The following is a 25,238-nucleotide window of genomic DNA, read 5'->3' on the forward strand; positions in this document are numbered from 1 at the left end:
GTCCAAGAACCTGCAACTCAGAATCTGGGCGACTGTGGACAGAAATGTTTCTGAATATCTAGAATATAGTAATTAATCTTCCAGATCTGTGGTAAACATTAAAGATGACTTGTAAAGCAACAGTAATTGCCACTTCAATTTCAGTTAACAATGCCTCAATATTTCTTTCCAATTCTGTGATAAGAAACCTGCAAATAATGAAAAATTTTTAAGTAGTTCATGTATCTATCATGCCAGCAGTGTAAGGTAGTTTGATGTACTACAATGCAAAATAATTGAGGAACAAACATTCATCAAAAGCATCAGTGTGTTTACAATCTTTTTTGTGTGTTACATTTGAGGCTTACTTGTTCCTTTCAGTATCTGTCAAGCACATTAGAGAGTAAGGATTCAGCAGTGTAAATAAAAATTGATTCTGTTTTTAGTATTCTAATATTTTCTAAGTTCACCTACAAGGTGCTGCACAAGACCTCACATTCTGTCACTTTATATCAGCATAATCCAGTACTGGTGCAATCATCAGGAATCTCTGGTATCAGTCAGTAATGTCAAATATAATTTAATGTGGGAACTGGCTCAAAGGACCTGATATTCCAGAAAATATTAAAGGAAGTTCATGAAGTCTCTTTAGAGGCATCATCACAGCCAAGACTGTGAGAAAAGGATTGTAGTGAGTCTGTTGCTTTGGTTGGCAAAATATATGTATGGGAAAGAAGTAAGAGGGTAGATACAGTAGACGAGATTGTTGAAACTCAAGGGTGGCCTCAGTTTTGATAAGGGCTGTGTGAAAGAAAGAAACAGTACAAAAGCCCTCTCTTTCCTTTGCTCCACATGTCAAGGGAGAATTGTCTATTGGGATGCTGTAGAATATTCCAGGGAATTAACAATACTTGTATAGTTAGCTGCAGAGTGAATATATAACTGAAGCCAAAGTATTAAAACATAATCTTTCCCTGAAGTTTTATGGGGTTTGTGTTTCAGTGCAAGAAGGTTTTGAAACACAGAAGAAAGAAAAAAGAGCAGAAAGCAATAACAGTCATGACCATCCAATTTTCTTTTCCAGATCTCTTTGTGATTTTCTCTTAGGTATACAATGGTAGGAGACATCATGCACAAGCTGTGGTCCAAGGAAGCACCTAAGAATGGATTTGCTCTGCATTTTAAACCATCTTCCAGGCACACACAGTCATCTCAGCTGGCAAAGATGTAGCTCAAAATCCACTTAGAAAAGGAAGTAGGGGACTGATCAGACAACAGAGGAGGAAATAATTTCCATGGAGATCTCCAAATCTCCAAGATCTAAACAAGAACCTGTAATTGATAAATGTTTCTGTGAAGTTATTTGGAAGAATTATGTGGCATTCTTCTTCATTTTCAGACAAGGGAACCATTTGATTCTGATCTTAAAGAACATTAAGAAGTTGGTATTAAAAAGGAAGCCTTGCATGAGCTGCATTTACCCCTTCACAGCAAAAGAATAACAGCAGCTGACCCAAGAAGCATAATGTTTCAGTCTTGTGTGACAGGGAGAAGCTGGATGTTGAGAGTGCTTGCCAAAGAAATCTGAGAGAAAAAGGGAGGGCTGGTTAGCCCAGAGATAGGCCTTTGAGGAATCTTATTTGCAGGTTGTTAAAAAAAAACTGGCAAAGGAGGCAACAACACAGCTCATGAGCACAAGAGGTGACCACTAAGTGATAATTAACTTGCTGTGACATAATCAGAGAACTCAGGGGACAGAAGCATGCCCATTACATTTATAGGCATGTGAGACATATGGAGCGGTAGAGTTTTGTGCTGTGCCTCTGGGAATATTATTAGATTGGACTATTCTCCAACAAAACATATAAAAATGTCTCTGTGGTTATTATTAATTTCAACTAAGAGCAAAAGACTTCCCTCCCATCTTCCTTGCTAAGATTCATCCAGAAGTGAAGAAGGTGGAGATGAACTCAAGGTAGACAAAGATGACAAAAGATGACAAAAGAAGGTAAACAAGATTGTAGGGGAAATGGAAGTAATGAACTAAAACTCCAACCCCAATGCCTTAATTTTGTAGCTCAGAATAATTTAATTCATATGTATACACACACAGCCACAGTAAAGTAACCTGAAGTATATTCACCTTAATACTGAGCTACTTTAATGTGACATCCATGTTCATTTAGAATCAAGATAAGTAAATATATTAGCATATAAACAATTTATCACCTACTTTTATTTTGTTTTGATGTAAGAGAATGTAACAGTCTAAAAAAAGAAGCAACACTGAAGACAACATAATTTTAAATAAATATTTAGAACAGAATTTAAAAGCATATGCTGTAAAACATGTGTAGGAAAAAGCTAATAACCTACGTAAAAGGAATGTATGCTGGCCACAGAACATGCTGAACCGAACTCTACAAAGTAAAAGTAAATTAGACAGCATGATTTCTTCCAAAAAAAAAACCAACCCCAAAACCTGCTTTTTGCTAGTAGAATACTCTTGTAGCCAGGTAGAACAGTTTCCCTGCGTGCATTAGGGATAGGAATTTTTTATTATTATTTTTATTATTTTTTCAAAATTAGTTATCAGGCTATTGGTGGTACAAACCTCTGAGCAAGTGTATTTACTGCACCCGAGATATGCCAATTAACGCTAACCACTCGGCTGAACCAATCTTGCATCTGAGCAATTACAATGAATTTAATCATGCTGAAATTTACTATATTTCATTACATTGACATTAGAAATCAGAAAACTGCTATGCAACCTACTGAAAATTATGCAGGTTACAACTACAGTTTTTACACTAACCTAGCATCCTTCTCATGAACAACATTTTAAATGCATCATTTATGGTTCAGTAACATCACATTTGCATTGCTTAAGTAAAGCAGGCTTAAGACTAAGTTCGGCGTCTGGCTCACTCAAAGGATAATGAATTTACACAATATGCACAAGGTCCCAAGCTGCAAGGATGTGATGCCAATAAAATAATTTTGAGCATGGACTAAAAATGGTTCTTTGAAACGATGCTATCCAAAAGTCAAGATTAACACTATATTTGCAAATTCAGTCATAGCTACATATTTCCATTGCAAAATAAAATCTTAATGATTTTTCTTACATGCTTGATCAGAGCAGCTAAGAGAAATGGACATGATCCTAATTCTTGTTCATTCTCAATATAACAATTCATTAAAATCAAACTTCTGTAAATTAGCTGAGGACAGTGGTATTCAGATAACTTTTACATCTTATAAAGGTGTGGAATATATCTCACATAACTTTGAAAGATTAAAAGTCCAGTGGAATGAATCTCACCTGAACAGCATACATTTAAGTGAGGAGTAAGTATGGAATCCAGCTATGCATTTGCAGACAAACTTGTACAGAGCAAACTTATGAAAAATATAAGCTATGGAAATATGAAGCATGAATTCCATGTATCACAGTAAACTTATGGTAAGGGACATATTTCATAGCAAATAACATTTTTAAGTATCTGATTTAGTGAGTCTGTGATTCAGATGCAGTACACCAATTTTTTTATATGGAGGACATATGATCCTTAGACTTCTATCAGACTGAATGTAGCTATGCTTTGAGAAGCTTTAAAACAAACCATCATGTTTAATACAGTTTGTATTTTTTTCTAATGTACAGAACAGTTTTCAAGGATGCAAAATGATATTGAACAGTGTGACATAAAAAATATGCTAAAATCTAAAAAAATATGTTGGCTTAGTGAGATATTTAGTAAGATGTATTAAATATATTCCAACAACATTGTTATGAAAATATAATAGTATGGTAATACTTTAGCAAGCCTTTGGACATAACACTTCAAGTGTTTTTTCTGTAACAAATCCTTTACAAAAATACCTCTCTGTGTGTTGTCTTTCCTTATGACAGTGCTTCCTCCCCATGTTTTCATTTGCATTGCTCCTTTTCAGCTACTTATTAAAAAAAATATATAAAATATATCTGATATATCACTGATAACAGTAACAAGCCTAAATATTTTATATGCATGCATGATTTGTGTTACAAGACATTAAAAAAAAACTTTTGTCCTTGAAAAAAAATTATGTGCAAAGACTGGAACAATAGGAATTTATTTCTTTGAGTTTACAATAAAATTTTCAACACCCATCTAATTGTCTTTTCTGACTTCATACCCCAGGTGTCTCAAGCCACCAGCTGAGAAGCACTGCCTTAGGGAGAAACACACTGAGAAAGAGTGCAAGTAACCAAACTTGATGAAATAGTTTCATCAAAACTGTTATTAACAAAAAGAATGTAGATTCAGGTTTCCATTTCAATAATATTTTTAAATTTCAAGATTTATTTTTTAACCTAAAGAACAACAAATAAATACACAGAAAACCAGATACACTAACATGTTCAAAGTGAAGATTTTTTAATTTTGGATCAAAGCGTAATGTTGTTTAAAAATTAATAATTTGTTTCTTCTTTTAAAACTAAGACACTAGAAGCCTCATTTCAGAGGAAAGGAAGAAGAGAGATGAGAGAAGAGAAGGAGGGATTGCTCAGTTTAACCTCAAAATGTTGATTTTACAGGTCCTTAGGAACTTTGAAGCTGTTCATTATAATACAACATATCAATAACTTGAAAACTTGAAATCTCTGAAAATAAATTGCTCAGGTGTTTGCATAGCTGTCAGATTCAGAGCTCAGATTCGGTAGTGCTTATTTCTACAGTCCTTAGCAAGTCATTCCCTGTGTATAAATCCACTGTCTTTAAAGGCAGATGCCATTTTCTGTGTTTAGGCTACCATGTCTCCAATATAGGACTGCTGCAGATGAACCACACTATAGCTTAATCTTAATAAAAAAGTAATAATTTACTTAAAGAAAAAACAGAGTGATTTCATTGTTGCTACCCAGTTTTTAATATGCAGTTAATGCAGTGTTAGTAAGTATGTTTCAAGAAAGCAAGGTATATTACTACAGATGCCACATGAAATAAACTTCAACACACAACTTTACTTAATTTTTCTTCTATACAAAATAAAATTAAACTTTTAATGCATCCAAAAGAGCAGAAGTTGGTTTGATATTAACTAAAGATCTAAAGCTTTACAAAAATATGAGTATGTTAGTTTTTTTAAAAAACATGCTTCAACATTGTAGTAAAACCTGTTTTCCTTTAAACAAAAAATTCCATACATCAATACACGAGTAAGTTTTTACCTTTACTTTTTAGTTTATCAAGTGATTTTTTTGTGTGTGTGTGTGTGGTCTAATTATTTTTTGTTACCACTTGAAGTCTATTTCAGACACCAGATGAGCAGTTTTACAAAGTCAGTTTCAGAAGATTTAAAAAAAAAACCAAATCCACAGGTTTTTTTTTCCACGCTGTCTTACAAAGGGGAAAATGTAACATAATTACCTCAGGAGATGGTAGTTGAGTCACCCTTGCTTCACCAAATGTTGAAGTCAGAAGTTTTTCACCTAGAATACTTTCTAAATAGTCTGCCATTACTTCCTGTTGCTGAGGGCTGCAGTGGTTCTCCAAAGAGAGCACAACTGGATAGTCAGACACCTGGAAATAAAATTTAAAGGCTTTTGTTATAAACAAATAAAAGAGGACTACTTGATTTCCCCACAATAACTTACAAAAGTCCTCTGTGTAATCTTCATTTTCCTTTATTTTCCAGACTTTCAGAATACAGGTCACTTGTTTCACGTTAATAACAATAAAAATCTCTCAATATTTACAGAACAAAGAAAGCACAATTGAATAAGGAAAAAAGTGCATCTTCAGGAAATTAAGAGGTGGCTAAAACAAGGTTAAACACATACAAAGATGAAAGAACCCAAAAACCAAACAACTAGTGAAATAAAATGAAGACACAATACTTCACAATACTTCATTAGGTAAGCCAGGTAATATCTATGCTGATTTTTGGAAAACACATATTGAAGTTTATTTGTCCAATAATCTATAGAATATAATTTATCAGAGGCATTTAATGGCCTGATTAATGTTGGATGTAAAGAAAGTAGGGAGAAAATAAGTGTTCAATCAGCTAAAAATCAGGCTGATTTAATTGCACAGGTCAGAGTATAACCTGGAAGAAAAAAGCATTAACTCTTATGGAGTCATTGGCTCAGCTGATATACAGATCTTTTAAAGAATGATGCATTGGCTATCGTGTCTGAAAGAGCAGTTCTTAACAAATGAATTTGCAAGGAAAGGACGATGAGGCAAAACTTCCAGACATATTAAAACATAAAAACTTATTTAGGTTAATTTCAAAGGAGACTTCAAACATTCTGAATTCTAAAAACACTAGTGTTGGACATTTCAGTGTTTTTCAAAATTAAAGAAATCTTCATATTTTCAGACCGAATATCTGCTCCTTCTTTTATGCCTAAATGTTATGTCACAACTGCTCTGAAATTTTGTTTACTAAGACATCCCAACAGGGAATCATTACATTAGGTAGATGATTTTTTTAGAAATAATGACTAAGTTTTCTGAAAACTAATTTCAATAAGGGGAAATAAAGGAAAAGAAATACAGAAAACAATATTATTCCAATTTTATGTACCTATAGGAAGACCTTGCAAGCTTTGACATAACCGTGTACCTTTAAATTTGCATTTGACATATTTTAGTGATAGTTCCTTTAGTGTCTGGCATTTATTGTAAAGGACAATGAAAAAACAATGATGTACAAGGCAAAATTGGCTTTTGGCAAAATTGGCTTTCAGCAAAATATAAATTGTAGCCACCAGTTTAGTGTAAGGAACATTAATTTAAAACTTTTCTCCGCTTTGTGGAGATAGTGTTTGTTTTGTGTACAGAATTTCCTCCTTTTTTCACACAGTTTTGTTATGAGACAATTGTTTTGTTTTTAAAAGGTAAAATCAGATTCCAACATTGCAAATGACAAAGTAAAACAGGACATAATGTCGTTTTCTTTAATTTATGACATGTTTTAATTAACTACATTTCAAGTTGACAGTATCCTTAAAATTTACTCAGAAATCATTGCCTTTACTTGAACAAGTTTTGTGTATTTTTAGGTACTGCAAACTTTTCTTGGGACTCTTTACACCTTATTCATCAGAGTACTCAAAAAGACAGGTGAAACATGAGAAATTGAGTAAAAATTAGAGAATAAATCAAACAACACTTGTCCATTTAGACTGTGTAAATAAATCTCATAAAATGCCAGTAATAATGGTGGCTACTAAAAACAAATACTCTGAATAAAACCTTTGCTTGGGAAGGACATAAACTATCAGTTCCTAAGGGAAGTACCATTTTTATGTGCACCCTCTTTTTACACTTTCCCCTACTATTGACCACTAATAGAAGAACGCCTTAGGCTGGTTAGGCAGCTGATAAAAAACATTGCCTATTGTGATTTTATCCTCTTATTATAGCTTGTGCCTGCTAAAGTTTGTAGTATAGTTATGTACAACATACCATGAAAGAGCAAAAGCAGGAGAGTTATATGTAACAGGTTATGAAGGAGTGAACTAAAAGCATGTTATTTTTTCACTGTCTTTTAAAATCAGAGACTAATTACATCTTATATAGAAATAAGAACAGAAAAATAAAAAAGTTTTGCTTAACTCTGAGAAGTCTATAAATATATACGTATAAAACCCCATATAAATGTATCATCACAAGTGTATATATTCACATATATAATTCTGTTTGGAATACAGTGGTTATCTTGATATTCTTTTGGGACTTCATCTGAGCAGGAGTTTTGCCAAAAAACTTTATAAAAGACTGACATAGCACCAAAAACTGCCCAGCTTTCAATCCTTTGCCAGATAGGCAGAAGGGACATTGCCCTAATGAGTCACCTGATAACAAGACAGCAGTAGATGGTAATCTTTATCTGGGTTGAATTCAAATTAAGAAGAGAAGAAATGGAAAACAGAGTAAGTCTCAAACACAGCTATAATCTAACATTTTTCTCTATTTCATAAATTCCGGACTAGGATGTAAGAGAGATTGATAGCAACATAAGAATAAGTGGAGTAAAAACATTAAAAGATATAAAGGAGCAAACCAGACTGATTCTGAAGTAGTTGTTCACTTTATATTCAGTCCTTCCTTACATGACCTCAGGAGACAATTGCACCTCATAAATTCAGTAAGATCTTCTGAATTCCTTCCACCAAGTTTGGTTTATAATTTTCAGAAAAATATGTTTACTTTTCCTTAAATAAATTTAATGTATATTAAATAAAATATAATATATATTAAATATATATATTTATATATTAAAACAGATAGAAAAATTATCCCATAATTTATTTCAACTGTGCCTACTGCCAGAAACACTGTCTCAGTCCCATATTTTTTCACCCTGGAGAATCTCTGAAAACAACAATGTCATGGGGCTTTGCTAAAGCCATCACCATTTTTCATCCAACATTTATTTATATATACATACCTCAAATGCGTACTTTTCTATTATTTGAATTACAGAACGAAATGGAATTTTGCTCGTCAAAGTGTGACCATGATACACAACAGGTTCATTGTTTGAGCCATCCCAGCAGTCAATTTCCAAGCAACGACATCCTTTTAAGAGAGCACTTCAAAAGAACAAGAGAAACAATTTTATAGTCAAAAGAAAGATACCATGCCTTCTCATACAAGTTACTGTGTTTCTGATTACAAGCACATTGAATTATTACAAAAAAAACCCTACTTTTTCATCACAAAAGAAATCCTATAGAACTAAGATTATACAGCTATGAGAGAAGGCTAGATTTTCTGTTATTTATCTTAACTTAGATAAACTTAGAACATTAAGGAATAATATGGATTATCTGAATAACCTTATAAGCAACAAAAAGAGAGGACCAAAGAGTCAAATAAAATAAATCTGGAATAATGGCAAACTGCTGTTTAAATTAGAAGAAGAAATGTTTTAATTGGCCAACTAAATGTTATTTGTCTGAACTTTGAGCATCATTACATAAAACTAACAGCACCACCCTTACTTACAGAATCAGGTTTTGCTTGACATTTACATAATCAAGTTGTTCTCACCACCATATTTGTGAGTGCTAAAAGTTTCTTGAATGCCTTAAATTTACTCTGGTTTAATTATTAATACCTTAAGGGCATCCCTTAAAGTTCTTAGTTTTTTAACATTTAGCTTGTTACTAATTTAAGCATTATTGTAGATTATTTCACCTAATTTCCAATCTGTCTTTTACATACTGCCTTTTATACGCTACAACTACCTCAAAGATGCTTCCAGCTTATTTTTAGCATTTTATATTTTCCTTACTCAATCAGTAGATAAGGGGGGAGGGATATACCTTGTTTGCATTTACTTTCAGCAATATAGTATCAATGTCATATCATTTCAAATACTGTTAGAAGCAAATTCTCCAGTGTTTCTCATGGTTGCAAGCTATAATAGAATAGCCAGAGAACAACCAAAACAAGTTTGGGTAGATGGTGGTTCTGACTGCTTTCACTTTACTGAAGTAGGACAAAGTAATAGGAATGATGGACGTCTGTCTTCCAAGTTCATCATACTCTGTCCCCCTCTAAATTGCCTTTAATACATAACCCGTTTTCTCCTTTCTCTAATCATTCCCTCTTGGTAATAAGGCATACTGGTTTCTTACTCTTCTTGGGGTCATACACTAAACTTTCAAAGACAAAGTTTCTTCTCTCTCCTGCCTACTTTACTGCCCACAGTTTTATTTATTTATTTATTTTTTAACTGAACACATTGCAATATATACTGATCACAGAGATCCTTGACAATCTCCACTGTACTGTGCCCTTATATCCTGTATACATTTATTACAGAGAGTTTTTTATTTTTGCATGGCATGTTGAGGTTAAAAAATGACATAATCTTGATCATATTCCATGCAGCATACTATAGATTTCATTTGCTATAAGGCTGATATTTTTAGATGCAAGTGAAAAAGAAAAAAACCCAGATTGTTTCCAGACTATGAGCAGATGGTTTGGCAATTATATTGAAAAGTGTACACACAAAATAAAATACCACTCTCTTGTATCTGTGATAAAATACCATTCTATTTGTATATGTGATGGTTTTGTTTCTTATTGCTAAGCAGGATTATGTATGACTTAATGCTCACTGAAAAAAAAAAATATTTAAAATATTTTAAAGCAATTAACAGTAAAATAAACATATTTTAAAATCTAAATACCTGGTATATCCCCATAAATTACTGGGTCCTATGAGTTGGTCAGATATCAAGTAAGTGTTGTGAGAAGATGAAATAAAGTAGTCACATAATGGGTAGCTCATATCTTGGTAGACAGTCCTGTGACAGCTTTTAAATACCGAACACACTTCTGAAGCCATGTACCTTATAAATCCTTCAAATGACAGCTGCCTTCTTTTTCTCACTGAACAAAAAAGAAAGCAAAATATTTCTGGGGTGAATTTAAACTGACGGTTATAGCTGTGTACTTTCCATAACTTTTAATAGCCAGTTCTGAACATTGCTAAAGGGTATACACCATAACACTTTCCTGCAATTTTAGAACTCATAACAAACAATATAAATACCAAACATTAGATATGTGCAATTCTATAATTGAATTGCTGTGGTTAAAAATTGTGACAGGAAATAAATATGCTCTGACATTTTTATTCCTCTTTGGGCACCAGTAGGAAGAGCTTGCAGCAGACCTAATTAAATATAAAGGAAAACATTTGGGTCTTAGTTTTGGAAAGTAACATACCAGTCAATGCACAAAGAGAATCTTCTGCTCTCTGTACAAAGAATATGAATTATTCTCCAAAATGTTAGTTGGAGACTGTCAAAGCAGTCTCGCAGATACTATAATTCCTAGGACAAAATGTCTTCTTCAGTGGTGGAAAGTTCCAAATAAATACTGCCAAAATAATGTCTAAATTAGAAGCATTTGAAATAAAAATAACATCTGAACAGTATAAGACACTGTCCAGAAAGTCAAATTACAAATCAAGCTTATTAGAATCATAGAATAGTTAGGGTTGGAAAGGACCTCAAGATCGTCTAGTTCCAACCCCCCCACCATGGGCAGGGTGCACCTCACACTAAACCATGTCACCCAAGGCTCTGTCCAACCTGGCCTTGAACACCACCAGGGATGGAGCACTCACAACCTCCCTGGGCAACCCATTCCAGTGCCTCGCCACCCTTACAGTAAAGAACTTCTTCCTTATATCCAAACTAAACTTCCCCTGTTTAAGTTTTTACCTCTTGTCTTATCACTACAGTCCCTAATGAATAGTCCCTCCCCAGCATCCTTATAAGCCCCCTTCAGATACTGGAAGGCTGCTATGAGGTCTCCACGCAGCCTTTGCTTCTCCAGGCTGAACAGCCACAACTTTCTCAGCCTATTTTCATACAGGAGGTGCTCCAGTCCCCTGATCATCCTTGTGGCCATCCTCTGGACTTGTTCCAACAGTTCCATGTCCTTTTTATGTTGAGGACACCAGAACTGCACACAATACTCAAGTGAGATCTTACGAGAGCAGAGTAGAGGGGCAGGACCACCTCCTTTGACCTGCATCTATAAAAAAATATGCTAATTGCTGCCATACCAGCGATAGTCATCTCATTTGTTTCATTTTTAACTGATATAATGACAAACGGATCTATTATACTGCCAACTGCTGCTCCAATGTCATGCTTCAAATGTAGTAATTTTGCAAATGATGTAATTTCAGAAGTCAGCTTTGCTTCAAACATAACCTAGTTTGAATTAGTCAGGGATTTTGCCCAGTTCTGTTTCTAAAATAACATTATTGTCACCGCAGTAGGCTAGTGATAATTAAGGAGTAAGTAATCAGAGATTACTTTCTGTTATTGAGAGCTTAGAGATCAATGTATACAAACTTCTGACAAATAACCCCAAGCAACCCAAAACCAAAACCCGAAAAACTTACTTGACCTGTTAATTCTCAAGAGAAATGTAAGAATCACAAATTACAGGTTAGAATTGCAATTATCAATCTTCAGTATGCATACAGACTGAAAGTTTTCCACCTGAATTCATGAAAATCACTCTGATAGTAACACAAATAAAATAAGTATTTCTAAATTATGTCTGCTTTTGAACTAGGAAACTTTTCAATGTTTTAAAAGTCTAAACGGGAATAGAAAATAAGGATGAAGGCCCTCCAAGCATCATAGATACATACACTGTTGTCCTTAACCATACAAATGTCTCCCTACCAGAAGTCTGTAGAAGCTATCCTTAAAGACATCGATTAATGAAAAATTCACAGACATCTACATAATCCCATTTCAACACCTAAGTAAACTTATTGTTAGAGTGCTTTCTACAGTATTTACCCTGAAACTTCTTTGCTGTACAAAATATTTTTTCTGGTTTGCACTATTCCCTTTTGTTTCCACAGTCTTGTTCATATATGAAGACTGCTATTCCCCTCATTCCACTGCTTTCCAGAAGAAACAGATACAATTCAGTGCATCTTTCTATTCAGGCTATGTTTTACTACATTTCTGATAATTTTAGTTGTTATTTTACAACTCTTTCAATCTGATGAACTTCTTTCTAGATGTTTGATGCCCTAAATGGAACATAGTTCTTCTCCTTATTGAACTCTACCGTTCCTCTCTATATCATCCAATTGCCCAGATCACTTTGATTTCTAATCTTGTTCCCTATTATACTTGAAGTTTTGGTGTCAAACCTAAATAAAATTAATTTGTGTTCCATCATCCAGGTTATCAATGATATAATTGAAGAATGCTCACTGAAAGTGTAGATTGATATAGCCTTTCATTTTTCACTCTAACTCATGGATTAATAACTTCTCAGAGTAATTACCTAATGAGTTCCTTATGTACCATGTAGTTAGTTTGCCTGTTTCCTCAAATTGCTTTTTAGAATGCAAAACAGTGTTAAAAAGTATCTTTTTTCTTCTATCCCCCAGCACTCTTACTCTCTCATAGAAGAAAACTGGATAGTATTTCTTTATGGTAAGACCTGACAGACTGCTACTCATTCTTACCATCTTGGACGTGATTTCATGTCCATTACTTTCCCATTTTTTCCTGGTGTCTGGTTTTTTGGATGGTTCCTTTCTAAAATAGATATTAGATTTGATCTTTCCCAGTCTTTCAACTCATTATCTGTTCTCCACAGGTTTTCAAAGGTAACCTGTATTAGCCAAGCTTGTTACAATCAGTTTTCTAAGAACGCACATTTGTCAACCTGTCTTCACTGACCTGATTAAGCCATTTAAGCATGTCCTACCCAGTTTTTTTCCCCATTTTTGGCTGAGCTCTTGCTCTGGTCACATTAATAATATTAGCCACACAATAGTACTTAGGTAGTGCATCAAGAATTTCCTTGGTCTTTCTTTTAATTTATTTGCAAAATGACTTATTGCTACCCTGATGATTCTTGGTAGTTGCATCTTGTTTAGTATATTGACCTTTTTGATTTATTCACATGCATATGTTATATTGTTTTAAACTTGTAGCAATAAGACTAATATTCTACTTTTTGGGTCTTTAAAAAATATTTCAAATTTTTTTATATGTTGCTCAAACCAGAATACATTAATCCCATATGTTTTATCTATAATGAATTAAGTGAATTGTAAATTCGATTTGTTTGAAGGCTTTTCATCAGTAGTATCTGGGTTTCATTTCTGATTAATTTCTTTTTCATGTTCTGTACATTTCTTTATGTAATTAGAAGTTGGACCGCTAACTCCATTTACTTTTTTTAATTTATCTTTTATATTAGTGAAAAATACTGAAATATTTGTATTTTTACACAGTTTATTACATACCCTTACATTACATTGGCTTATAAACATTATTCCCAGTTATATGTAGCTGCTGTCCTTGAACTGCATACAACTAAAGTGTGACAAAGGTGAAGTGGCAGAAAGAAATCAATAAATGCGTTGACCACAGCAACCTGTAACACCTGATTCCTCACTGAAGAAACTGCGCACAACCTGCAGTTTCAGACGATGGGAGATGCATGGCCTGAAGTGGAGACTAGGAAATGGGGAGGAGAGGAAACTGATCTGAAGTTGAGCCTGGAAACAGGAGAAAAGTGTTTTTTCCCTGGTATTAAATGTGTGTATGCTTTATATCCTAATAGCTGAATTAATAATTAAATGTTTATGTTACTTGGCCATCAGAAATATCAAAATGAGTACAAATACATCTGCTGGGAATTTTAGGGGTGAAATCTTGAGAAATACTTGCAGTAAGAGACAAGGGTATTATTCTGCTGTATTGGAAGAAGGAAGCTTTCAATAATTGTTGAAGGTATCAGGTAATAATATAATCAAGACAGAAACATTGACAAATTGGATTTAATACTGTGAAATCTGACTACTTAATATCAGACTAAAACATTTATGTTTTAAGTGAACAGTAAGGACAGAAATATTTCCTTGGCTATAATAAGGATACAGTTTAAATCTTTTTTCTTATTTCATGCAACTTTTTATGAAATCTGAAGAAAGAATCTGCTCTGTTAAATTCATATATAGTGGCCAATGGGATCAAAAATTTTCTCCTGCAAAGGCATGTTCTCTGTCTTTCTCACACAAAAAACAAGCTTAAAAGAATTTATATTCTTGGAATAAGCTGAAATATTTTTTTAAATAAACAATATTAATAATATTATATATTTATATATTTTTTGTATAAATATACAATACTTCTTTATATTTTTATATTATTATTAGACAATTGTGTAAATACATCCTGGACTGGGGTTGGAACTAGATGATCTTTAAGGTCTTTTCCAAACCAAACCATTCTATAATTCTATAATTACTCAAATTCTTTATCTGACAGATGCACCAAGCTTATATAGTCATTCACAAAGTAAGCAAGTTTTTCAAGACAGGATTGTGTTTTTGAGCTGGTTTTGTGCAGCCTAGCAGGAAAGTAGACAGGAGCAGAGTCTTTGAATGGCACTACAGTGTAAATAATAGTGGGATACACCTTCTTATCTTCACTCTGATTCTAGTTGCATCCATGCAAATACTGAATAATAAGCAATACTTTTTGTCTGCAAAATGAATAGTAAAATGGAGACATAACCAGATGATCGTATAGAACAAAAGTGACATTTGGATCTTCTCCATACGTACACTAATGTTAGGGATGCACTAAAGGTTATAGATGGACTTATCAATGTTGTATACAAAATCTAGTCACTGCTTTCATCTTAATATTGACATACTAGTGCTATCAAGTTTAGCAGATAACGGTTGTTACTACTAGCGAACCAGGTAACCAAGTGTCAGTCTGCCTTTTTTCCTTTCTGCAATACACAGGACAAGTATAGCAGATGAGTCCAGTGAATCATCCTGATGAAGAATATTCTACACCAAATTCAGAATAACAGTTACACAAAATAGGTATATCTCAATACCATATGAATCAACTACCAAGTCAGTCATAACTGGAACTTTCAAATAAATATGTTTGAGTGGGAGTATTAGTTCATGTGAAGGAGCATGAATAATGCAACTATTATTTCATTCAGTAAGATTATTTCTAATTGAAAAATAAACAATTTTATCACAGATGAAGAAACAAGAATTTGTCTCAGCATCTGAAATTTAAACCAGACATTGAACTGAAAACCGTAGAAACTTCAGTTGATGTTTACAAATGTGTTTTCTAACTGAGTAAATAGTCTTCATAGTTAAACCACTTTATAGCTATTAACTTTCCCATACAAATAGATAAACCATTCACTTATTGTATAATTAATTAGTAAATGTATTAGCTCTCAGGAAGAGTTGAATGTATGCAGTAAAATATGTCCTATTTTGAAAGGCAGCCTCAGAGAGCAATGGCATAAGGAATCAAAGGTCTTGTAGCTATTAGTGGGCGACTCTTAATGAAACTGAATTATCTTCTGTTTTTTGTTGAAAGAGTAATCCAGTTTCTCCTTCCAACCATAGTGTGCATGCTCAGAGAGATCTTCCAGGGCTATTATCCTAAAAGGAAGATTTTCTCCTTCTTGGGTTTTATTTTTCTTAATTAGTAATCATTTCTACCCTTTACCAAAGACAGAAAACCAAAGGAAAGTGACAAAGCTAAACATCTGAGCTTCATGTTCTACTGGCCAATGTAACAGCTTGCAATAAAATTCAGTTAGCTCTGATTTCCTTTACATAGCTTAGCTGAAAATTTTGCCTCGAGTTATGTTCAGTGAAACTCAGCAGAAATGTTACACCATAACTTGAGGCAGCCTTTTATAGCTGAAGAATATACATATTACTCCACTCATCTCAGAGTTCTTATGATTCAGACAGAGAAGGTGATCAGGCACCTACGAGGATTTTGCACAGTGCTGCTTCTGCAAGTCAGCCATGGGGACATGTAAGTCTTTGGGTGACGGGGGAAGAGGGTGTGCATTATCACTAAATTACTCAAGTGAGAGAAGACAGTAAAATGAGTAGACAATTAAAATGGCAGATAAGAACCCTGAGAAAACTAAAGTAAAAAAAATGGTGTGTAATAACTAAGAGTGAACTGAAGAACAGAATATACAGGACAAGGGGAAAAGTTAAATAAAGGACAGAGAGCAGAGAAAGCAAACCACCATGAAAACAAAGAAACTGAAACACAGAAAGAAAAAAATAACTATATAAAAAGAAAAGGCTTTTAAAGTAATAAATGTATGAAATGTATGTGGTGAAACAGAGGAACAGGTTGCCCAGACAGGTGATACATGAGCAACCTGATCTGGTTGATTATTGCAAGAAGGTTGGACTCAGTGACCTTTAATGGTCCCTTCAACATAAATCATTCTATAATTCTATGATTTTATCATTCATATCAGAAAACTGCAAGTTTGCCAGTTGGTTCATGGTATAAGAACTCTTGGAAGCCATTTCTGGGTACATGAAGGAGACTATGGATCTTTGTCCTCAGATGTTTTCAGGTTTTGACTGAAAAAAATATCCTGAGAAACTTATTTTAAAGTCATTGTTAACCTTGCTTTGAGCTAAAAGCTAGAGTAGCTGCTCTCCAGAGGTCCCTTTCCATCTAAACAGTTCCATGACTCTGTGACAGTAGAAGTCTGTGTCTAGAGACCTACTCTTAGAGGCTGATCAGAGGAGAAAAAGGAAATGGCATTTTGGCTTGGGATAGCATTATTAGATAATTATAGTTTTAACCCCAATACCATGGATAATAACATCTATATATATATATATATAATGGGACAGATTAATAATCAGACCCCATGTCCGGTGAAGATGCTGAGAATCCACCACATCTGCAAGACTGCTTCAGTGCATCCCTGATGTCATTATTAATCATATCCTGCTGAGGGCAAACCACAAGGTAACTGTCTAAGGTTTCAGTCTTCTCAGTAGATACAACCTTAGAAGCTGTTTTGCTCTGTAAAATCTCTGATATTGGATTATTTCTATATTTAACTTTTCCACTATATAACACTCGATTATACCAAGTGCAAAAAGCATGATTCATAGAGAATAATCTATTAAATTGTAGGTTTCAATAGTACAAAATATAAGTACTATAACAAACTCTAGTATCATGCTTTTTTTCCATTTGTAAGATAAACTTCTGGCAAAAATCTCAACTGTATCAACAATGCTGTCCAATTCATATGACTCTGAAATAAGATTAGAATGATCTTGGTTGCAAAATATGCTTTGAAATGCTATGGGTTTAACTACACTTATTTTCACTTTATTACAATCGTGAATGACAGTAGTCAGTAGAGTTATACTAAATTATATTACATTAAATTCTGACATTTTCTAGTCTTCAAAAATTATGTCATCAGTCTTCAGATTTTAATACTGAAAACTTAAAAAATGAATTCATTATTACAGATTTAATTATGATTGATTTGCTCTAAGACAAAGATCCTGTGCTGAGCAAACCAGTTGCTAACAAAATACAATCTATTTTTTATCTTTTTAATCCAATATTCATATTCCTCTAAATTCTTAAGCAAAATTATTTTTGAACAATTTAGCTCAAAAAAAAATAAATTCAGATTGTTTTCCTAATAATTGTCATTCTCATGTTTCTGTAGGCATTAAAAAGATTTACTGCACTTTGAAGATTTAGTGTTTTGTTTGAAGCAATCTACATGTAGATTTTGGACCAGAGTGTTGCAAACAGAAATAAGAATGATGGATCTGGTATGTAATATGCTATCACTAAGCAATAGGCCATGTAAATTTATTGTGCTTTATTAATGGGGTTTTGTATTATTACATTCACAGTGTTCAAAGATATGAATTTTAAGAAAACCAGCATTTTTACATGTGCGTACAAAAGGTATTGTATAACATACAGAATTATAATATAATTGCTTACATTCATTTTCTTTAATTTTCAGTTTGCATTGTCAAGTAAGTATTCAAAAACATAAACACAGTCACTGACAGTAGCACAATAAATAACAACTAGATATGAAATACTTAAACTATGCATACCTTCTTCAATGGGTTCATACTTTAAAATTATTTCTAAGGCAGTTGTTTCACACTCATCAGTTTCATATTGTTCTTTCTTCAGAAATTCAACGACCTGGCCATGAGCTAGAGTTTTGCTGTTTGGAGCGTAAGCACGGAAAATTTCAAGGAATTCAGGTCTGTGTACAATGGTTCGATAAATTGCCCTGAAGTCTTCTATGTTAATCATATGTTCCTTCCGTTTGTCAATTGTTTTCTGGGAAATAAAAAAAAAAAAAAAGAAAATGAAACCACAACCAACACAAACACCAAAACAGTCAAGAAAAAGATATGCAATGATGCAAAGATAGATACACACAAATCACTATTATAAGTGATCATAAGACCAAGAATAATAGAAAAAAAATCTCAGACAACAGTGACTGCTATGAATTATCAAATAATATTCTTCTACATGCAACTTTTAGATTTGACTTTGTGTGTTAAAAATATTTTATACAAATTAAAATGTACCATATGACAGAATTAGCTCCTAAGCAATCACAATAAATTTCTATCTGACATATATGCAATATTAAAACACATTATAAAAAAACTCTAAAGTGCTATGCAGTAAAATAAACCTCAGTATGAAAATTAGTGACTGGAAAATATATTTAATATACTGCCTCTCCAACAGCAATTTAAATCATATTGTAAATACTGTCAGTTAAATTTACATACAACACATGGAAAACAGTAATCTAAAAAATAAAATAAGGATGACCAAATTATCATGAAATCAAATTCTTTCAATACATCAATTTATTGGTTTTGTGTGGCAAAGTTTCAGTAGCAGGAGGGCTACAAGGGGTTTTTTCTGTGAGAAACTGTTAGAAGCTTCCCTTACGTGAACCAGACGCAATGCCGGCTGGTCCCAAGAGCTGCTAAAGTTGAAAGTTAAGCCTAGGAAGAAGGGAAGGGTGGCAGGAGTTGGTTTTAAGATTTGGTTTTATTTCTCTTTATCCTACTCTGATTTGATTGTTAATAAATAAAACTAATTTCTACAAATTGAGTTTGTTTTGCCCATGATGGCAGTTGGTGAATAATTTCTCCCTGTCCTTATCTCAGCCCATAAACCTTTCATTATACTCTCTCCTGTCCAGTTGAAGAGGGGAGTGATAGAACAGCTTTGGTGGGCACCCGGCATCTACCCAGGGCCAACCCACCAGAATGAAATAAGAAACACTATTAAAGTTTGAAGACAAGATATTTTATAACAACCTATGACATCATGTTCTATTCTTAACAAGCCAGAATGTTTAACTCAGATTAATTATTCACACTTTCAGAATTCTTATACTGTAAGCTTGTTTTCAGAGTATACAAAATGTTAGCACATTAATTAATTTCAGTATTTCAGCATAAAAGCCACTCAAAAAATCAAAAGGTCAAAAGCATTTTAGTAGTATAATATTTTTTACCATTTGTGCCATTTACCTGTTTCTCAGGCTTAAAAATCTTAATTATTCTTAAAAAAAACTACAAGAAATATTTGTAGTTTGTGCATATGTGCATATGAAAAAATTGTGCATATAAAATACAGACATTCCTAACATTTTTGCTTACATGATTCTTACAAGTTGCCAAATTAAGAGATATTTTGGATACTTACCAACAAAACTACTCACAAAAATAAATAAATGGAAAACCATTTCCTCATTTTTTTTACTGTACGCTCATCAAAATTTATAATTGTTGGCTCTTTAAACTGAGACTACCAAAGAGGCAACATTTCAGCATCTAATAACATGACAGCCAATGTGGTTAGTATAGCTGCTCCAAAAGTGTCTATAAACATGAAATGGTTCACTTGAGTCCTGGCTTCTCCTTGATGAAGAGTTTTGATTACTATTAAGTAAGATTACTTTTGAAGAGATAACCATAAAACCTGAAACGAGAATGATGCATTCTTCCTATGCAGTACAGTTCCTACTAAGGACATGTCTGAATAAGTACAATGATAAAGAATGCATTCAATAACCAAAACAAATATGAAAGTGAATTTCATAAGGAGTTCTAGACAAAAATTTTACAAATCAGTACATAAGTACTTGCTTTCAGTTTGTGAAAGACATTTGTAATGATGATTTTTAACAGAAATCACCATCAAGAAAATAATTCAATACAAATGCTAATAATATTCATTTCATTGCTGCTTGAGAAATCCCACATCCGAGGTGGATGTCTTCAATCTGATTCTTAAGAACTCTAAGAAAACAACAAATTTACTCATGACCATTAAGTCAAAAAAAAAAAAAAAAAACCCAACTTATTTTGGAATTAAAGAATCTATGAGGACCCTGGCAATGCTCACTTAGGTACTGGCACAAAGTAAAGCTGGGCAAAAAGTTAAATTTTCTATCTCAGCTATGTCTCGATGAAATACAGGCAATAATACTATACAGGAGAACTTTTCAAGTTAAAGTTATGAAAAGCATGTTGCTAAAAAAAAAATATTTTTGTTATTTTTCTTACTTCACATCAATTCTTTGCTATTCAGAAAAAGAAAAAGTATCTTGGCAAAGACAGACTTGAGAGGAATTATATGAAAATGCATTATACCTTTAAAATCTTAATGTTCATAGTTCTGATAATGTTCAAAGGAGCATTGGAGCATTACAGTGAAACAAATTCAATGAGACTAGACAAGAAAAAATCAAGATATTCTTTAAAGAATGTTTTCTATAAAAATTATTGTCTTGTATAATCATTCAATTAACTGTTGATGCATAGTTATTGACAATGATGCTGGTTAAGATTACCTCCCAGACTGCTTTAGATTTTTACATATTAATTTACTGATGAACAATTTCGGCCCCGAAACTACTGAACATACTCAAATCTCTCTCAAATAGCAAAGAATACCTAGCAGTACTGCTATAAATAACTAAATCACACTGTTGAGTATATTATAGTGTTAAATATAATTAAATTAGACTTGTTCGATGCAGGTCACTTCCTCATATAATTACTCTTTTCTCTCTCCACAATTGATCAGCTATCTATCTCAAATTTTTGTCAGAAAGTAAAGTCGGTGGAAAATACCAGAGACACTGAGAAATGTTTTCAAGTTCTCATGAGATTCTCAAGGCTGGAAATTCTTTCAACGCAGTGCAAGTTCAAAAGCCACAGACAGACTCTTTAGCAAGGAATGAGTTCACACTGCTGGTTTTACATTGGCTCTATAAGGCATAGAACAATGACAGAGGAACAAGATGGAGTGAGGAAATTTTAATGCCTATCCTCTGCCTGCCTGCCAGCATGATGTGACCTAAAAGTTTCAGACTTGCCATAATTAATTTTCCTCATAAAATCTGGGCAGAATCAGCCAGCTGGTTAAAAAATTCTCAAAGAAATCACATATGTATAGCCACTTGGCTTCAGTCCCTTAGGAAAACAGCTTTGCCAGCTAATTTGTTTAAAAAAATGAGCTAAAAGGAAAAATCATACATCTTTTGAGAGGACCTGAGGGACCTAGAGGGGACCTAAAGAACATGAAAACCAAAGACACTCAATTTTGCAGTACCTTCTCACTTAGGACTGCGTTCATTTTGTGGTATTTTGCTTACCTGCACTAAATTAACTTATTAGTAAGTCAAATTTCTAGCTGTATTGTGTAAGTTTCATAGAAATCTTTTAAATGTTGCCATATCTCAAACCCACATCATTTCCCAAGTGTTAGAGTGCAATAGCCATTCATTCCTGCATACCTTTTATATAGTCCAGAGAAAAGGAATAGTGAAAAATTGAATTAACAAGTGTGCTGGATCTATGTTGACCTGAAGCCTGAGAAGTACAGACAATTCCATATTTTCCTCCCAGCAAAAGGATTTCTAGGAAGTCACTCTAATGGGTTCTGCCCAGCATCAGACAGGCATGCCTGGGCTTGTTAGCTTGAGCACAGAAGGATGGGATGAAGCCCGAATGTTTTAATTTTTCTCAAGCGAAGCTATGTTACAAAAAAGCTGGGAATCAAAACCTATATATTTTCTATCACAGTACAATATTATGGTGTGGTGAAAAGTTGGCGTTACTTGGGTGTCCTTCTGCCAAGTTCAAGTGACAGGACAAGACAAAATTACCTCAAGTTGCACCAGGGGAGGTTTAGGATGGATATTAGGAAAAAATTCTTCACCAAAAGGCTGTCAAGCATTGGAACAGGCTGCCCATAGCAGTGGTTGAGGCTCCAGCCCTGGAAGTATTTAAAAGATGTGTAGATGCAGCACTTAGGGACATGATTTAGTGGTGTACTTGTCAGTGTTGATTAATGGCTGGACTTGATAATCTTAAAGGTCTTTTCCAACTTAAATGAGTCTATGATTCTAGTCTATGATTCTATTCTATGATTCTAGTGCAACTGTTCAGTTGTCTGTTTTACACAGAAGAAAAAGACCTGGATAAGACAAGTTATTTGCTGGTTTTGCAAACCCTACTAGCATGAAATTCACTTCTCAAAATGTTATTTTTTATCAGTCAGCAAAATATAACTGGACTTCTAAATGTACTTAATTGCTTCATCTACATATTCCTTACCTTGAAAACATGTTTCACATGTGCATAATTAAAAGGCAATTCAAATTTTTTAAGCAACTGCATTGTATTTCCTAAATCAATCTTCCCATCCATGAAATCATCCTGAATGATGCTCAAAAACCATGTATGAGAGATGAAGTTAAGGAAACTTCTGTCTCATGTCATTGCCTTTAAATAGGGAAAGGGGAGAAGTTTCATTTCTTTTAGCCTAAAAAGCTTGCACTTTGCTATTTTCATACTCTAGAACATCCTTGCCTTCTGATTTCTGAGAATGTAGCAGTCTCTGAGGCACAAAGGAACATATTTTTGCTCCATGCCCAGAGACTCTGAAGCAAAGGTAACAAAGAGGCTCAGAAAGGGAAAGGGAGGGTGTGAAGGAAAACAAGGGGTGGTCAGGGTGAAGAAAGAGGTGCAGTGAGAGGAGGGAAATGCGAGGAGGCTGATGTGATTCAGCAGCTGTGGGCAATGGTGGGAAGAGGAGTGCCAACAGCAAGCATCAGTGAGGACCAGCCCTGTGTCTACCCAACTAGCCTCAACAGCCCTGGCTGGACCAGGCCAGACCAGGCTGCACTGGCTGCCACAGGCCCTCTCCATGCAGTCATAGGCCGTGCACAGGCATGGAGGTGGGGAGGTCACACAGCAGCAGCTGTCACACGGCAGGGAGGGGAGAGGAGGAGGAAGAGGTAGAGCAGCAAAAGGAAGAGAAGGTACAACATCAGGAGGATATCTGTTCTCCTCCATGGTGGCTCTGCACTCCCTGCTCAGCCCTCTTCACTGCAGTGGTATTTGGCAGGGCATCACCTTGGCTTAGTCCAGTTCCTGACCAGGCCCCCTCCCTGTTTCTGCACCCCCGTTCCCTACTGCACAACTCCCAGCACTGGAACCCCACCAGCGCTGCCCTGGTGACGCTGTGAGGTCACAGACAGCGGGACCCTAGCACAGGCCCCTTTCCAGCACACACCCTCCCTTCCCCTGCCACCATCTTGTACCTTATTCCTCCACCATGAAGTGCCCTCCGCTCATCTGCAGTCCCCTGCCCTTTGGGTCACCCTAGCCCCCAGCATGTGCACGGGGCAGGACCTGTGCAAGCCAGAGAAGGTGTCTCTCATTTGCAGCCTACTACGACAGTCTCCTCCTGGGGAATTCAGCCAGGTTGTCCGAGATCTCTCTGCTCTGGTGCAAGATGAGCAGCTGATGAGGCAGGAGGCTGCCCGCATAAGGGCCTGTCACAACAAGAGCAACTTCACCCCCATCAAAATAAATGGGCACACTGTGCTTCTGACCCACTACAATGACCTGGGGGGAAACCGCTTCTTCGACCCTCAGGACAAATTCTCTTTTGAGCTTGACCACCTGCGTTGGGTCACCAGAAAACCTTGCCTGCATGGGGTGATGCTAGATGAGGGGGAACTGTGGAGAGAAACCCTCCACAAAGGCTTGAAGGAATATGTAAGTTGCCACTTTCCTGTAGCGAACTGCTCTGTGTTCAAAAAAAGCCTGGGGAAGAAGCAGATGCTTGTGGCTTGCATTGAGGCTCATCAGTATCAGCCTTCAAATCACTGGAACTGCCTTTGGAAGTCAGACTGGACTTTTGCCCTGACTCCGTTTACTACTCAAGTTACAGGGATCTTTCTCCTCCAGATACACTACTTCAAAGATGCCAATCTCCATGTAACTGTCAGCAAGTCTGTGACTGATACTCTACATATGATAGACCGAAGTCAGTTTGCCACAGATTTTGTGAAATTTCTGAAAGCTGAGGACACCAGGTTTCATACTGCCATTCTGGAAAACCTTCAGGCTTTCTCAGAAGATATATGGGGGAAAAATCTGCGGAGGAAACTCCCTGTTACTCGCACTTTTATCAACTGGAGTAAACTATTGAATGATCAGCATCTGAACACTAATGTCTCCAATACAGAAGTGTCCCCAAGCTTACTGAAATGTGATATTTGATATGGTGGCATAAATTAAGAAATAATAAAAAAAGAAAACCCTCAAAAATAGAAAGAAAGAAAGAAAGAAAGAAAGAAAGAAAGAAAGAAAGAAAGAAAGAAAGAAAGAAAGAGAAAGAAAGAAAAAGAAGAAAGAAAGAAAGAAAGAAAAAGAAAGAAAGAAAGAAAGAAAGAAAGAAAGAAAGAAAGAAAGAAAGAAAGAAAGAAAGAAAGAAAGAAAGAAAGAAAGAAAGAAAGAAAGAAAGAAAGAAAGAAAGA

The 25,238-nt window shown here is 34.7% G+C and overlaps 2 protein-coding genes across 2 annotated transcripts in view; one reads left to right on the forward strand and one right to left on the reverse strand.

Annotated features, from left to right (window-relative positions):
• Positions 1–23,766, reverse strand: part of PLCZ1 (phospholipase C zeta 1) — a 56,044-nt gene extending 32,278 nt beyond the window's left edge. The window contains exons 1-6 of the mRNA XM_065683418.1: positions 23,753–23,766; positions 23,026–23,149; positions 18,472–18,706; positions 10,190–10,391; positions 8,434–8,578; positions 5,400–5,552 (exon numbers count right to left, since the gene is read on the reverse strand). Of these exons, the coding sequence (XP_065539490.1) occupies positions 5,400–5,552; positions 8,434–8,578; positions 10,190–10,391; positions 18,472–18,706; positions 23,026–23,149; positions 23,753–23,766 (873 nt within the window). The remainder of the gene's footprint in view (positions 1–5,399; positions 5,553–8,433; positions 8,579–10,189; positions 10,392–18,471; positions 18,707–23,025; positions 23,150–23,752) is intronic.
• A 321-nt stretch (positions 23,767–24,087) lies between these two features.
• CAPZA3 (capping actin protein of muscle Z-line subunit alpha 3) lies at positions 24,088–24,981 on the forward strand. Its single transcript, XM_065665155.1, has one exon. The coding sequence runs from the start codon at positions 24,088–24,090 to the stop codon at positions 24,979–24,981; it is 894 nt and encodes a 297-aa protein (XP_065521227.1).
• The last annotated feature ends 257 nt before the right edge of the window (positions 24,982–25,238 follow it).

This window comes from Lathamus discolor, chromosome 1 (genome assembly GCF_037157495.1).
Source record: "Lathamus discolor isolate bLatDis1 chromosome 1, bLatDis1.hap1, whole genome shotgun sequence".
NCBI classification, from domain to species: domain Eukaryota; kingdom Metazoa; phylum Chordata; class Aves; order Psittaciformes; family Psittacidae; genus Lathamus; species Lathamus discolor.

Coding starts and splice junctions, on each gene's coding strand:
- CAPZA3 (XM_065665155.1), top strand. CDS start 24,088: ATGTGCACGGGGCAGGACCTGTGCAAGCCAGAGAAGGTGTCTCTCATT.